At 36.5% G+C, this 17,266-nt stretch overlaps 3 protein-coding genes across 3 annotated transcripts; 1 reads left to right on the forward strand and 2 right to left on the reverse strand.

Moving 5' to 3' along the window:
- Positions 1 to 522: 522 nt before the first annotated feature.
- On the reverse strand, positions 523 to 1,184 carry GCK72_000371 (uncharacterized protein; the record flags this gene model as incomplete). Its single annotated transcript, XM_003095046.2, has 3 exons — positions 523 to 607; positions 655 to 1,084; positions 1,133 to 1,184. The coding sequence occupies 3 exons, from the start codon at positions 1,182 to 1,184 to the stop codon at positions 523 to 525; spliced, it is 567 nt and encodes a 188-aa protein (XP_003095094.2).
- Positions 1,185 to 8,873: 7,689 nt separating this feature from the next.
- On the forward strand, positions 8,874 to 9,526 carry GCK72_000372 (uncharacterized protein; the record flags this gene model as incomplete). The annotated part of the gene is made up of 2 exons (XM_053722450.1): positions 8,874 to 9,358; positions 9,403 to 9,526. The coding sequence occupies 2 exons, from the start codon at positions 8,874 to 8,876 to the stop codon at positions 9,524 to 9,526; spliced, it is 609 nt and encodes a 202-aa protein (XP_053591095.1).
- Positions 9,527 to 11,394: 1,868 nt separating this feature from the next.
- Positions 11,395 to 12,047, reverse strand: GCK72_000373 (uncharacterized protein; the record flags this gene model as incomplete). Its single annotated transcript, XM_053722451.1, has 2 exons — positions 11,395 to 11,518; positions 11,563 to 12,047. 2 exons carry the CDS (start codon positions 12,045 to 12,047, stop codon positions 11,395 to 11,397), a joined length of 609 nt encoding a protein of 202 aa, XP_053591096.1.
- Between the last annotated feature and the right edge of the window lie 5,219 nt (positions 12,048 to 17,266).

The raw sequence follows: 17,266 nt of genomic DNA on the forward strand, positions 1-17,266 counted from the left end.
CTCCAACAGTAAGAACAAAAATCTGTTTTTAGTAGATTCTAGATAGTTTCAACTTTGGCCAAGGCCTAAAGGTCATCAGCTCACATGTTCGTTATGACGGGAAAAGGCGCGCTGCTAGTATCCAAAGATTGAGACTATCTTTACAGGGGAAGAGTCTTATAATACGTTCTTATCATCATTATTACTCAATGAAAAACTCAAACGTCCAATTTTCAATATTTCCATAGTCTCTCGGAGCTATTAAGAATTGGGAGACCCCTCCTCACACAACCAGGCAAGGGTTGTCAGCCTCGAGGGTGAAAGTGTAATGTGTAGTGTTTGAATAATTTCTGTCTTGGGCAATTTGTGATTTTTTATGAAGAACGCAATGCTTTGGCGTTTAAAAGCCACATTCAGATGCTAGCGATTTCAACAAAATTTTATTGTTTTTCATTAATTCTCAACATTTTACCGTTTTAAAATAATTTACATCCAAAAAAAAAAAATATATAGACATTGGAGATGAACATAGAATATTATTATTTAGACTTTCTGGGTATCTTCATTCAATTTTGGAGAGTTGGTTGATGGGGACTGTGGCAGGTTTTGACAGGAGGAGCACGGTGTTCTGAAAGATTTGAAAAAGTGTTGACAAATATATCGATAGTTACTTACGGAACTTTGGCAATAAACAGTTCAGAAATAGGATGGTATCTCCCTTGCTTATCCATCAGAACAAATTGTTCATCAGAAATATTCTTCTTGAGTTTGTTGTTGTAAAATTCAAGCAAATTAACACCGTCTTGAATCGAGGGAACTTCACTTGGACATTTAGCAATCACATCACTGTATTCAAGAATTCGACCGTCTCTAAAGTGGAAAATTGCTTCATCTTCTCCCAATTGGTCATCAATTATGAATCGTATAGTTTCCAAATCCCGAAGGAGTTCACATCGTATCCCCAAACCACCACGATATCTTATTTCACGAAAAGTACAAAATATCTTGCATTGACTTGTATACTTTGATCGAACGTCCCGAAGAGGGTCCATGCAATTGCATCGTTTTCCACGTTTGCCGGATAATTTTGAAGGCATTAGAAAATCTGGAAAACAATAATAGAAAAGACAGAACTCAGAAACAGGTCACCTACCACTATGGCGTAATAAATCACGAATGACATTTTGCGTGACGGTTAAAACCATAGAACGAGAGAGTATGAAAACGAGAGACGAAGAAAACAAAATAGTAGTTAGAGATGACGTCATCAATCAGAAAGTAACAGCTGACTTTTGCAGAGGGTGATTTGAGATATTCATAATCTGTGGCTCATTTTCATCTTTTTACCGCATGGTAAATGGTGACCTATTTTTGAGCTCTCATTTCTTTTCCTTTTCTCTCGTCCGTTTATTCATCCTTTTTCATCCTTTTTCATCCTTTTTTTTTCAGTTATGAAACGCAAAACGTTGAACGCTCACAATTCACCAGGAGGAGCCCCTCCACCAACTAGTCTTGAACCAAAGACGAAAAAGAAAAAACCAGAAAGTATATTTCTTGGAGAAGAAGTGACCGAGGACCACACAAGAACGGACATGAAGAGAAAATATCAGCCATCAACTAGTTCAGTTCAGAATCAAGGAGGATTTTTAGAAGAAAAGAAAGGACAATCTAAGCCAGCCAGAATAGTTTCGACAAAAAGACGTGAGTGATAATGAAAACATAAAGAATTTTAATTATTTATTTCAGATGGCAGAGGACCACGGCGGAAAATGAAATTACGAGACTTTGAAAGAAACGAGACCTTTCCAACACCCGAGGAAGAAGAGTTCTTTACAGAAAATGTTATAACTTCAAATGAACCACATTTTCGAAGACACAACAACCAGTTTCTGATTGCGGACACCGTCAGAATGAAATTCATCAATCTTGATAAAGTAAAAGACAACAAGATATTTCATCAACATGTGGCCAAACTCTTGGACATTTTTATTCGTAGAATGCTCAAAAAAGCAGGAGGAAATCTGAAAACAAGCAAATATTGGCTTCAGTAAGTTTTATCATAATTTCAAATCATAAGAAGAACGTTTACAGACTGAACCATGATGGGTATACCGATAGAGACGGTTTCTTTGTAACCCACAAAACGTATGCAGTGGCTGATGGAGGAGTGATAATGAATGAAATTGCTAAGCAGATGCAATCTAATAAAGAGCTACGCTTAGATGAAAGTTTTACTGTTGCTATGAACGTTTTCAAGGATAAACAATCACAACTACAAGGCAGGGGAACACAGACTACTCGGAAAACTGATAAAATTGAAAAAATAAGAAAAGCACTATTGGTAAGGCTTACTGACTTTTGTCAAACTATAATATTTGTTCATAACAGAAACAACATTTCGGTGTTAGCCTCAGCAGGGTCACAGGGATGAGCCACTGTCTACCAAAAGCACTTGCACTAGGAAAACTGGAAAGTGATATAGAAACTACGACCAACGGAGACGAAAGGCAGAAAATGGAAAAATTTTATCGAAGCCTCGTAAGACCAGAGGTACTTTTAGACTCTTTGATTGTCCGTAATATGTGCTTTTTACAGATAACCCCGAAATTCAAAAGTGAATCACAAGGAAAGCTTGCCAAGCAGCTTTTGGCCGATGCAGGGATGGATGTGAACAAAGAGGAGCATGGCCGAAAAGATCTTATAGAGCTTGCTAATTATCTTTCCAACTATCAAATAATATTGTGGACTGCAAACAAAAATCAAGCCGTCCCAACTGAAGAAAAGCGATTCAATCCCGATGGCAAAGGATTTATAGGATTATTTTATTATGAGGGACATTATGAGCATGTGAATCACACCAAAGGAAAACATGCATCAAGGTAAGTTACCAATTTATTGTTATAATAAATTTTTAATTTTATTAGGTTTTGTTTCCAATGTTCTACTTTCGACGACGACTATCATTATCGAAAATGCAAAGCCAAGTGCAGGAGATGTGGCACCGTGGGATGCAAACAAGAAGATGATAATATTTATTGCAACTCTTGCAAAATTTACTTTCGAAGTAAAATGTGTTTTGATGCTCATCTCACTGCACAATCAAAAAACGGAATACCGCATTGCAAGAAATATAGCAGGTATCTAATCAATTAGACAAACATTAGTAATGTCTTACAGATGCGAAAAGTGCAATAAAATTGATAAGTCAGAGAGGATTCTTGGAGAAACACACGTATGTAACGCGAACGAGTTCTGTTCCATATGCAGGGAGAAAGCATTGAAAGGACATACCTGTGCTCACCACGTCCCTGACGAGAAGGAAAAATTGAGGAAACGAGAAAACCAAAAGCAATGGGCTATTATCGTGTATGATATGGAATGTATTGTGTCAGAGTCAGGAAAATTCAATGGTAAGAAACATAAACAATCAAAGTATAAGCTTTCTTTTTCCAGGACATATTGAAAGAGGTCCCAAGCACAAGCCCAACTTTATTTGTGTAAGAATGATCTGCAGTGATTGTCGAGGAGAGGAAGGATGCCAATTATGCGCCCAACCATGGACCTACAGCTACAAGAATTTTCCACCATTCAAAAATAACAAACACGATTCTCCATTAGCCAGTTTTGCAGATTTCTTGCTACATAACCCACGAGCAGCTGGTGCTTACGTTATAGCACACAATGGTGGAAGGTATGTTTCAGTAATAAAACATTTTCAACTTCCAAGATATTTTCAGGTATGACCATGTTATGCTGTTAGCAGAACTTGATAGACAAGGAGGCACAAAAGCAAAAGAACCAAAAATTTTATTAAATGGAATGACAATCATTACGGCAGAGTTTGAATATGAGAAAAGAAAGCTGCATTTTCGTGATTCTTTCCAATACTTGCAAATGGGACTAGCCAAAATGCCTGGAGCTTTTGGCCTGGAGGGCGAGGCAAAAGGTTTCTTTCCCCACTTATACAACCATCCGGACAATTACGATAAAGAGTTGAAAACGTTGCCATCGAAGGAATACTATAGCCCGCAGTTCATGGCCTCTTCTACAAAGAAAGAATTTGATGACTGGTATGAAAAGTGTTACCATGATGGATTCAAGTTACATGATGAGCTGCTAAAGTATTGCCAATCGGATGTTCGCATTCTCACGTTAACATTGATGTCTTTCATTGAGGTTAGTAAATTGTTTCAACCTGTTAGTATTTTTGTTTTTACAGATGTGTGAATCGACTTTCAATGGTTGGAACCCAATTGTCAATGGATGTACTATAGCTTCCTATGTTATGTTCGTATTGAAGCACGAATACATCAAGAAGGGAGATGTTGGATATATTCCCGAGAATGGCTATGGAGGGGGAAATAATTCAATGTTAGCGTTAAAGTATATCCAATGGCTTGAGAAAATAGATCCAACACTACATTTGAAGTACAAATTACGTGGAGGAGAAGTTAAAATCAAAGCTAATGGACATTCTTACTTTGCTGACGCTTTCAATGAGACCACAAATGAAGTTTTTGAGGTATATTTTCATTTTTGATACAAACCCATTCCATTTACACACACACAGACCCAAGGAAGACTGACCCTCACAGCAAGTGAGGTGAAGGAAACCTTTTTCTCTGTATCGAATAATATTATTTTTCATGTAATTTTTTCAGATTTACGGATGTGTATGGCACGGGTGCCCAAAGTGTTATCCGGATCGTGACAAGAAATGTCCAATGAGGCCCGACAAAACAATGGAAGCTTTGTATAAGGAAACGATGAAAAGAGAAGAAGATATTCTAAATGAGGGATTTAATCTAAATTCTGTTTGGGAATGTGAAATATACGAGCAGATGGAAAAAGATAGAGAGATGCAAAAATTCTTTGAGCTAGTAAGTTTTCAAACAAATAGGCTAAACATAAAGTTTTCTTCAGAACAAGTACGATCAAAGACTCAAACCACGCGAAGCATTGTATGGAGGAAGAACACAGGCATTTCGATCAATGGCAGTTGCAATTGAAGACATACTTCTAAATTATTATGATTTCAATAGTTTATACCCATATCTCAATGCAGGAGGTACAGCTTACCCGCGAGGAAACCCAATTGTGGTCGATAAGGACTTTCCCAATACTGATGAACCATTAAAACTTAAAGGTATGCATATTTTTCCTAATCTTACTAACATTTACATTTTAGGAATTGTGTTTTGTGATGTACTACCGACACAAGACGCAGCAATGGGGTATTTACCGCAGAAAATAATGAAAAAGCTTATGTTTGTTCTCTGTAGAACTTGTGCGAATAATCAGAATATTGAAGGAAAATGTACACATACCAAGGTCTCTGAAAGATTTTTGACTGGAGTATGGTGCACAGATGAGCTGAACAAGGCCGTTTCTAAAGGGTACAAGGTGCTCAAGTACCATGAAATCTGGCATTGGCCAGAAGAGGCTTGGGTTGTCAAAGGAGGATTCTTTGCCGATTACATCAGGCCTCTATTGAAATTGAAACATGAAAGTAGTGGATGGCCAAAGGAAAATATGACGGATGAGGAAAAGAAAGCATACATCGCAAGAATATGGGAGATGGATGGAGTCAAACTGGATCCCTTGAAGATCATAAAAAACAAAGCACTGCGAAGTCTGTGCAAAATATTCCTCAATTCCGCTTGGGGTAAGTAGAAATCTATTGTCTTCTAATGTTGTTCCTTTTTCAGGAAAATTTGCACAAAACCCGATGAAAGTTGAGACAAGACTCATCTACAACAGTGATGGACTTGCAATGACCAATTTTTTCAACGATCCCAACTTTGAACCAACTGGACTGCTTCCTTATGGCGAACACAAGCATTTCATCTCAAGAAGACCCAAGAAAGACTTTCTCAAAACATCACCATTCACAAATCTTGCTATCGCGGCGATCACAACATGTGCGGCCAGGTTAAGACTCACTGAAGCTATAGAGAGAGTTGGAATAGAAAATATGATTTATTGCGGTATGTGAGTAAATGTAACATAAATACAACTATTATTTTTAGACACTGACTCTGTGATTTTCAAACAGAAGAAAGACAGTGACCCTCTTGGGGACCTCAAGGGAGATAATTTAGGCTACTTAACGAACGAAATTCCACCAGGGAATGAGTTGGTTGAAGCCGTAGCAATGGCTCCAAAGGTTTATGCATTGAAGATAAGAGACAAGGACGGCAACTACAGCTATACAGTAAAAGCAAAAGGAATGTGTTTGAACAGTGGCAACACTGGAAGTATCAACTTTGACACTATGAAAGAAAGTGTAGGTATCAGTTCTGTTATGCTTTGGCCAACGTATTCTTTTCAGATGAATGCATTCATTCGAGATGGTGTAGCAGCCCCCATGGAAGGCGAGATGTTAACGTTCAAAAGAGGAGATAATGCATTAGATGGCCTTTGGACCTTCAGATTGAAGAAAAGCCTCAATCCTCGAATGGACAAGGGACACTACGTTGATGGTGTTGTAGCACCATTCGGACAAATATCAGAAGATATACAATTAATTAATGATTATCCTTTCTAACATTGTAAATAAATATTGTAGAGACAAAACATTTGTACACATTTCATACACAATCTGCACAATCTACGCACAATCTTTGCACAATCTTTGCACAAAAAATATATTGAAAAAACAATCTATGCACAATCTCAAAACAAAAATTTTGCAGAGACACAATCTATGCACAATCTCAAAATATACAGAAATCAGTGTGAAATCTTACAAAAATTGAGAAAAAACAACACGTTTATCAGATTTTCAAAGCTTTTTAGGCAGTTTTTCATGTGAGCATGTCTGATTTCACGACATATGTATGCATATATCAACGTTTTTAGTAATTTAACCTGAACATATACTCATTTTAAAGGCATAGCCATACATACTTTTGATCCATATACATGCACTTTTACAATATTTCGGTGTATATGCACACGTTTTTGATATATTTCGGTGTATACGCACACGTTTTCACAATATTTCAGTGCATATGCAGACATTTTCATAATTGTTTAATGTATATGCGTACATTGCTTGCATTATTTTAGTGTATACGCACAGATTTTCACAATACTTTAGTGTATATACACCCATTTTCATAATTGTTTAATGTATATGCGTACATTGCTTGCATTATTTTAGTGTATACGCACAGATTTTCACAATACTTTAGTGTATATACACCCATTTTCACAATGTTTTGATACATACGCACAGATTTTTAAAATATTTTGATCCATATGCGTAGATTTTCGCAATACTTTGGTGTATATGCAGCCATTTTCACAATATTTTAGTTGTATATACATACATTTCAACATTATTCTGGGGTATACGCACAGATTTTTGCAATATTTCTGTGTATATACACATGTTTTCAAGATATTTTGGTGTAAATGCACACACTATCACAATGTTTTAGGTGTATATGCACACTTTCTACATTATTTTTGGTGTATGCACACACATTTTCACGATATTTTGATGTATATGCGCAGATTTTCACGATATTTTGATACAAATCTAAACATTTTATTCTATTTTCATACGTGGACATACTACTTTTCATGTATGTCAACACATTTTTGCCTACAAGTTTACATTTTTTCGTGCACGTGCACACATTTATTAGTTGTTTTTCATTTTTTTCATGTAAGATTGCCTGATTTCGCGACATTTGTATGCATACATACCAACGTTTTAGTAATTTATTCTGAACATATACCCATTTTTACGGTGTTTCCATACATACACACCCACTTTTTGTGTATATGCACACACTTTCTCAGTTTTTATCCTTTCTGATATAGTCATTTCACGATATTTTGATACAAATCTAACCATTTTATTCTATTTTCATACGTTGGCACACGTTCTAGGCTATTTTTCGTGCACGTACATACATTTTACGTGTATACCTACCCTTTTTTCCGTGTATTTCTACATATTTTCGTGCATTTCCACAGATTTTTCGTAAACGCCCACAGATTTTTTCGTGTATTTCTACACTTTTTTCGTATATGCACATATATTTTTCGTGCGCATACACACATTTTTATATGTGCCTACAGATTTTTCGTTTATGTCTTCTAGTTTTTTTTCATATACGCCTACATTTTCATGTATACCTACATATTTTTAATGTATACCTGCATATTTTCCGTGTATTCCTACATATTTTCCGTATATGCCTACATATTTTCGTGCATTTCCACAGATTTTTCGTGCATTTCCACAGATTTTTCGTGTATGCCTACATATTCTTCGGGTATGCCTACAGAATTTACTACAAAATGATAGGTTTTTCAATGTTTTGTGATGATACTTGATGAAAGGGCCATACATTTTGCACAAACACCTTATAGATTTAATAGTTTATGGACTTATTTTACATAAGCATGGGACTTTTCATCAGTTTAATGATAAATCCATTATAGTGTCCTTGAAGAGGGCGTGTAGCTTTAATAAGAATGATGATACGGACGCGCATTTTTGCATCTAGGGATGCATTCCAAGAAAGATTTCTAGTTTTTGTTCAGAAATATACGCATTTCATCAACAAATGACTAAGTTCAGACTTATAAGCTTTATATTTTTATCGATAACCACTTATATTTGCTACCGTTTTTATCTATATGCATCTTTTCTTTACACTAGGTGGTCACGGTATACATTTTTATGGAGATATTTTCAATGATCCGCATACTACATTCTTCTATTCTATCAACAAAAACACTCTTTTTGTGACCTATGCACTTTCTCTGCGTCTCCCACTCTCACATACAGATACTCAATGATTATTTTGTGCCATTACGTATTTTTAACGTCATTGTGATTGGTGATCTATTTTTTACGCTCTCGGAGTGCCATTATGGATTCCTGTGAAGATTTTGATATGTGTGAGGACTTGGACAGAGCAGATACGTACTTGCCAACAAAGAAAGAGGATAACTCAAAACCATGCAATCATCAAGAGATTGAAGACCGTTTTCGTGAATTCAAGCAATCAACATACAAAGAAATTCACCAGATGTCGTGTGCTTTGAAGAAAGTAGGATATTCTCCTTTGTGTCCGGACGTCAAACGACGAACAGATTTGGATTATATTCGCGAATGTTTGGATCGAATGACTGCTGACCAAGCTGTGTTTTACAGCCGAGCTGGTGAAGTATTGGTAGGGTGCTACGTCACTCCATTACGTCCGACTGAAGTTCAATGTGGTCAAGGAAATCTTAACCTTTGTCAGTATTTTGCTGCTAAATGGTGCTATAACATTGATGACAACCAGTATGTAGTGATCAACGGATGTGGGGCTGCTTATCCTGTGTCAGAGCTGTTCATTGTCAGAGTTCCAAGGTAACTACACTTCTTTTAATTAGAAAATATAATAGTTTTTACAGACCTGAAGCTATGCAAAACGATAGAGAGGTTCGTGCTCAGAAGAAACGAGACAGCGGCATGAGATGGTCCATACCTTCATCGGATACTTCTGGTGCTCGAGGAATTCTACGTCCTACCAAGTGATATGATATTGTCAAATTGATGAATAATTGTTCTTTATGTATATGTTTTGTGTCCTACTTGTTAATAATGTATCAATTGTACACGAAAAATGCAACAATTTCAGTTATACAACTTCTCTATAATGCCTAAAACTGTGTTGAATAAAGAACTATACATAATGTGAAGTTGAAAGAAACAACTATAAACATGCAGTCTTTACCACAAAGTCATCAAAAATCAAAAAACTGACAGGTCTTTAAATCAAATGGCTTTGAAACATATGCATACTTTATCAAAAGACAGTGGGTTATAGTCTTCTAACCCATATGCATTATTCGTCGACATAATTATAACATATAACCTCAATAAATCGATCATAGCCAGAATTTGTGTGCACTTTCGAAGATTGTTAAAGACAAAAAAGGTAATTTTTGAAGAAAGTACGAGGAACGGTAACTCAAATAGGTGCAAACTCAAATAGCTACATTGCGATATAATAAGCTCTGGAGAACACACGAAACCTATGTTTCAATATAAATTTAGCAAAATATTAGTATTTAGAAATTACTTTCATTGAAAAAGTCATTCAATTTATGAGTTTTTGTCATGAATACTCATTTTTGCAACTCAAAACAGCACGCAAAAAGACACAGACCCCCGATATTCTTCCGCAATTGTAAGGGCGAGGAGAAGGGGGGCCTGTTTTTTGGCACTGGGTGAGATAGAGTGTGTAAAGACGATGTGCCCCGGTTTTTTGACAACGCGAATAGCGGTGAGTAGTATGGAGATATGGATGGAAGGGGGACGCCCTCCTCTTTTTTCACACTCTCTCATCCACCAAAGCGGAAGCATACTGGGCCACCCTCCTCCTCACCCCCAGCAGAAAAAAACGGGAACCCCCCAGCGGGTCTTCTTTTTTCGGAAAATGGCCCGATATTTTTCCGCTGGGGGGTGCCCGGTTTTTTGGTGATAGGGTGAGGAGGAGGGTGGCCCGATATTCTTCCGCTTTGGTGAGTGAGAGAGTGTGGGAAAAGAGGAGGGTGCCCGATATTCTTCCGCTTGGGGTGGAGGGGGAGAGCGCCGTGAACAGCTGTTGGGAGGTGTCCCCCCCCGATATTCATATCTCCATACTACTCACCGCTATTCGCGTTGTCAAAAAACCGGGGCACATCGTCTTTACACACTCTATCTCACCCAGTGCCAAAAAACAGGCCCCCCTTCTCCTCGCCCTTACAATTGCGGAAGAATATCGGGGGTCTGTGTCTTTTTGCGTGCTGTTTTGAGTTGCAAAAATGAGTATTCATGACAAAAACTCATAAATTGAATGACTTTTTCAATGAAAGTAATTTCTAAATACTAATATTTTGCTAAATTTATATTGAAACATAGGTTTCGTGTGTTCTCCAGAGCTTATTATATCGCAATGTAGCTATTTGAGTTTGCACCTATTTGAGTTACCGTTCCTCGTACTTTCTTCAAAAATTACCTTTTTTGTCTTTAACAATCTTCGAAAGTGCACACAAATTCTGGCTATGATCGATTTATTGAGGTTATATGTTATAATTATGTCGACGAATAATGCATATGGGTTAGAAGACTATAACCCACTGTCTTTTGATAAAGTATGCATATGTTTCAAAGCCATTTGATTTAAAGACCTGTCAGTTTTTTGATTTTTGATGACTTTGTGGTAAAGACTGCATGTTTATAGTTGTTTCTTTCAACTTCACATTATGTATAGTTCTTTATTCAACACAGTTTTAGGCATTATAGAGAAGTTGTATAACTGAAATTGTTGCATTTTTCGTGTACAATTGATACATTATTAACAAGTAGGACACAAAACATATACATAAAGAACAATTATTCATCAATTTGACAATATCATATCACTTGGTAGGACGTAGAATTCCTCGAGCACCAGAAGTATCCGATGAAGGTATGGACCATCTCATGCCGCTGTCTCGTTTCTTCTGAGCACGAACCTCTCTATCGTTTTGCATAGCTTCAGGTCTGTAAAAACTATTATATTTTCTAATTAAAAGAAGTGTAGTTACCTTGGAACTCTGACAATGAACAGCTCTGACACAGGATAAGCAGCCCCACATCCGTTGATCACTACATACTGGTTGTCATCAATGTTATAGCACCATTTAGCAGCAAAATACTGACAAAGGTTAAGATTTCCTTGACCACATTGAACTTCAGTCGGACGTAATGGAGTGACGTAGCACCCTACCAATACTTCACCAGCTCGGCTGTAAAACACAGCTTGGTCAGCAGTCATTCGATCCAAACATTCGCGAATATAATCCAAATCTGTTCGTCGTTTGACGTCCGGACACAAAGGAGAATATCCTACTTTCTTCAAAGCACACGACATCTGGTGAATTTCTTTGTATGTTGATTGCTTGAATTCACGAAAACGGTCTTCAATCTCTTGATGATTGCATGGTTTTGAGTTATCCTCTTTCTTTGTTGGCAAGTACGTATCTGCTCTGTCCAAGTCCTCACACATATCAAAATCTTCACAGGAATCCATAATGGCACTCCGAGAGCGTAAAAAATAGATCACCAATCACAATGACGTTAAAAATACGTAATGGCACAAAATAATCATTGAGTATCTGTATGTGAGAGTGGGAGACGCAGAGAAAGTGCATAGGTCACAAAAAGAGTGTTTTTGTTGATAGAATAGAAGAATGTAGTATGCGGATCATTGAAAATATCTCCATAAAAATGTATACCGTGACCACCTAGTGTAAAGAAAAGATGCATATAGATAAAAACGGTAGCAAATATAAGTGGTTATCGATAAAAATATAAAGCTTATAAGTCTGAACTTAGTCATTTGTTGATGAAATGCGTATATTTCTGAACAAAAACTAGAAATCTTTCTTGGAATGCATCCCTAGATGCAAAAATGCGCGTCCGTATCATCATTCTTATTAAAGCTACACGCCCTCTTCAAGGACACTATAATGGATTTATCATTAAACTGATGAAAAGTCCCATGCTTATGTAAAATAAGTCCATAAACTATTAAATCTATAAGGTGTTTGTGCAAAATGTATGGCCCTTTCATCAAGTATCATCACAAAACATTGAAAAACCTATCATTTTGTAGTAAATTCTGTAGGCATACCCGAAGAATATGTAGGCATACACGAAAAATCTGTGGAAATGCACGAAAAATCTGTGGAAATGCACGAAAATATGTAGGCATATACGGAAAATATGTAGGAATACACGGAAAATATGCAGGTATACATTAAAAATATGTAGGTATACATGAAAATGTAGGCGTATATGAAAAAAAACTAGAAGACATAAACGAAAAATCTGTAGGCACATATAAAAATGTGTGTATGCGCACGAAAAATATATGTGCATATACGAAAAAAGTGTAGAAATACACGAAAAAATCTGTGGGCGTTTACGAAAAATCTGTGGAAATGCACGAAAATATGTAGAAATACACGGAAAAAAGGGTAGGTATACACGTAAAATGTATGTACGTGCACGAAAAATAGCCTAGAACGTGTGCCAACGTATGAAAATAGAATAAAATGGTTAGATTTGTATCAAAATATCGTGAAATGACTATATCAGAAAGGATAAAAACTGAGAAAGTGTGTGCATATACACAAAAAGTGGGTGTGTATGTATGGAAACACCGTAAAAATGGGTATATGTTCAGAATAAATTACTAAAACGTTGGTATGTATGCATACAAATGTCGCGAAATCAGGCAATCTTACATGAAAAAAATGAAAAACAACTAATAAATGTGTGCACGTGCACGAAAAAATGTAAACTTGTAGGCAAAAATGTGTTGACATACATGAAAAGTAGTATGTCCACGTATGAAAATAGAATAAAATGTTTAGATTTGTATCAAAATATCGTGAAAATCTGCGCATATACATCAAAATATCGTGAAAATGTGTGTGCATACACCAAAAATAATGTAGAAAGTGTGCATATACACCTAAAACATTGTGATAGTGTGTGCATTTACACCAAAATATCTTGAAAACATGTGTATATACACAGAAATATTGCAAAAATCTGTGCGTATACCCCAGAATAATGTTGAAATGTATGTATATACAACTAAAATATTGTGAAAATGGCTGCATATACACCAAAGTATTGCGAAAATCTACGCATATGGATCAAAATATTTTAAAAATCTGTGCGTATGTATCAAAACATTGTGAAAATGGGTGTATATACACTAAAGTATTGTGAAAATCTGTGCGTATACACTAAAATAATGCAAGCAATGTACGCATATACATTAAACAATTATGAAAATGGGTGTATATACACTAAAGTATTGTGAAAATCTGTGCGTATACACTAAAATAATGCAAGCAATGTACGCATATACATTAAACAATTATGAAAATGTCTGCATATGCACTGAAATATTGTGAAAACGTGTGCGTATACACCGAAATATATCAAAAACGTGTGCATATACACCGAAATATTGTAAAAGTGCATGTATATGGATCAAAAGTATGTATGGCTATGCCTTTAAAATGAGTATATGTTCAGGTTAAATTACTAAAAACGTTGATATATGCATACATATGTCGTGAAATCAGACATGCTCACATGAAAAACTGCCTAAAAAGCTTTGAAAATCTGATAAACGTGTTGTTTTTTCTCAATTTTTGTAAGATTTCACACTGATTTCTGTATATTTTGAGATTGTGCATAGATTGTGTCTCTGCAAAATTTTTGTTTTGAGATTGTGCATAGATTGTTTTTTCAATATATTTTTTGTGCAAAGATTGTGCAAAGATTGTGCGTAGATTGTGCAGATTGTGTATGAAATGTGTACAAATGTTTTGTCTCTACAATATTTATTTACAATGTTAGAAAGGATAATCATTAATTAATTGTATATCTTCTGATATTTGTCCGAATGGTGCTACAACACCATCAACGTAGTGTCCCTTGTCCATTCGAGGATTGAGGCTTTTCTTCAATCTGAAGGTCCAAAGGCCATCTAATGCATTATCTCCTCTTTTGAACGTTAACATCTCGCCTTCCATGGGGGCTGCTACACCATCTCGAATGAATGCATTCATCTGAAAAGAATACGTTGGCCAAAGCATAACAGAACTGATACCTACACTTTCTTTCATAGTGTCAAAGTTGATACTTCCAGTGTTGCCACTGTTCAAACACATTCCTTTTGCTTTTACTGTATAGCTGTAGTTGCCGTCCTTGTCTCTTATCTTCAATGCATAAACCTTTGGAGCCATTGCTACGGCTTCAACCAACTCATTCCCTGGTGGAATTTCGTTCGTTAAGTAGCCTAAATTATCTCCCTTGAGGTCCCCAAGAGGGTCACTGTCTTTCTTCTGTTTGAAAATCACAGAGTCAGTGTCTAAAAATAATAGTTGTATTTATGTTACATTTACTCACATACCGCAATAAATCATATTTTCTATTCCAACTCTCTCTATAGCTTCAGTGAGTCTTAACCTGGCCGCACATGTTGTGATCGCCGCGATAGCAAGATTTGTGAATGGTGATGTTTTGAGAAAGTCTTTCTTGGGTCTTCTTGAGATGAAATGCTTGTGTTCGCCATAAGGAAGCAGTCCAGTTGGTTCAAAGTTGGGATCGTTGAAAAAATTGGTCATTGCAAGTCCATCACTGTTGTAGATGAGTCTTGTCTCAACTTTCATCGGGTTTTGTGCAAATTTTCCTGAAAAAGGAACAACATTAGAAGACAATAGATTTCTACTTACCCCAAGCGGAATTGAGGAATATTTTGCACAGACTTCGCAGTGCTTTGTTTTTTATGATCTTCAAGGGATCCAGTTTGACTCCATCCATCTCCCATATTCTTGCGATGTATGCTTTCTTTTCCTCATCCGTCATATTTTCCTTTGGCCATCCACTACTTTCATGTTTCAATTTCAATAGAGGCCTGATGTAATCGGCAAAGAATCCTCCTTTGACAACCCAAGCCTCTTCTGGCCAATGCCAGATTTCATGGTACTTGAGCACCTTGTACCCTTTAGAAACGGCCTTGTTCAGCTCATCTGTGCACCATACTCCAGTCAAAAATCTTTCAGAGACCTTGGTATGTGTACATTTTCCTTCAATATTCTGATTATTCGCACAAGTTCTACAGAGAACAAACATAAGCTTTTTCATTATTTTCTGCGGTAAATACCCCATTGCTGCGTCTTGTGTCGGTAGTACATCACAAAACACAATTCCTAAAATGTAAATGTTAGTAAGATTAGGAAAAATATGCATACCTTTAAGTTTTAATGGTTCATCAGTATTGGGAAAGTCCTTATCGACCACAATTGGGTTTCCTCGCGGGTAAGCTGTACCTCCTGCATTGAGATATGGGTATAAACTATTGAAATCATAATAATTTAGAAGTATGTCTTCAATTGCAACTGCCATTGATCGAAATGCCTGTGTTCTTCCTCCATACAATGCTTCGCGTGGTTTGAGTCTTTGATCGTACTTGTTCTGAAGAAAACTTTATGTTTAGCCTATTTGTTTGAAAACTTACTAGCTCAAAGAATTTTTGCATCTCTCTATCTTTTTCCATCTGCTCGTATATTTCACATTCCCAAACAGAATTTAGATTAAATCCCTCATTTAGAATATCTTCTTCTCTTTTCATCGTTTCCTTATACAAAGCTTCCATTGTTTTGTCGGGCCTCATTGGACATTTCTTGTCACGATCCGGATAACACTTTGGGCACCCGTGCCATACACATCCGTAAATCTGAAAAAATTACATGAAAAATAATATTATTCGATACAGAGAAAAAGGTTTCCTTCACCTCACTTGCTGTGAGGGTCAGTCTTCCTTGGGTCTGTGTGTGTGTAAATGGAATGGGTTTGTATCAAAAATGAAAATATACCTCAAAAACTTCATTTGTGGTCTCATTGAAAGCGTCAGCAAAGTAAGAATGTCCATTAGCTTTGATTTTAACTTCTCCTCCACGTAATTTGTACTTCAAATGTAGTGTTGGATCTATTTTCTCAAGCCATTGGATATACTTTAACGCTAACATTGAATTATTTCCCCCTCCATAGCCATTCTCGGGAATATATCCAACATCTCCCTTCTTGATGTATTCGTGCTTCAATACGAACATAACATAGGAAGCTATAGTACATCCATTGACAATTGGGTTCCAACCATTGAAAGTCGATTCACACATCTGTAAAAACAAAAATACTAACAGGTTGAAACAATTTACTAACCTCAATGAAAGACATCAATGTTAACGTGAGAATGCGAACATCCGATTGGCAATACTTTAGCAGCTCATCATGTAACTTGAATCCATCATGGTAACACTTTTCATACCAGTCATCAAATTCTTTCTTTGTAGAAGAGGCCATGAACTGCGGGCTATAGTATTCCTTCGATGGCAACGTTTTCAACTCTTTATCGTAATTGTCCGGATGGTTGTATAAGTGGGGAAAGAAACCTTTTGCCTCGCCCTCCAGGCCAAAAGCTCCAGGCATTTTGGCTAGTCCCATTTGCAAGTATTGGAAAGAATCACGAAAATGCAGCTTTCTTTTCTCATATTCAAACTCTGCCGTAATGATTGTCATTCCATTTAATAAAATTTTTGGTTCTTTTGCTTTTGTGCCTCCTTGTCTATCAAGTTCTGCTAACAGCATAACATGGTCATACCTGAAAATATCTTGGAAGTTGAAAATGTTTTATTACTGAAACATACCTTCCACCATTGTGTG

Source organism: Caenorhabditis remanei, chromosome I, assembly GCF_010183535.1.
Source record: "Caenorhabditis remanei strain PX506 chromosome I, whole genome shotgun sequence".
NCBI classification, from domain to species: domain Eukaryota; kingdom Metazoa; phylum Nematoda; class Chromadorea; order Rhabditida; family Rhabditidae; genus Caenorhabditis; species Caenorhabditis remanei.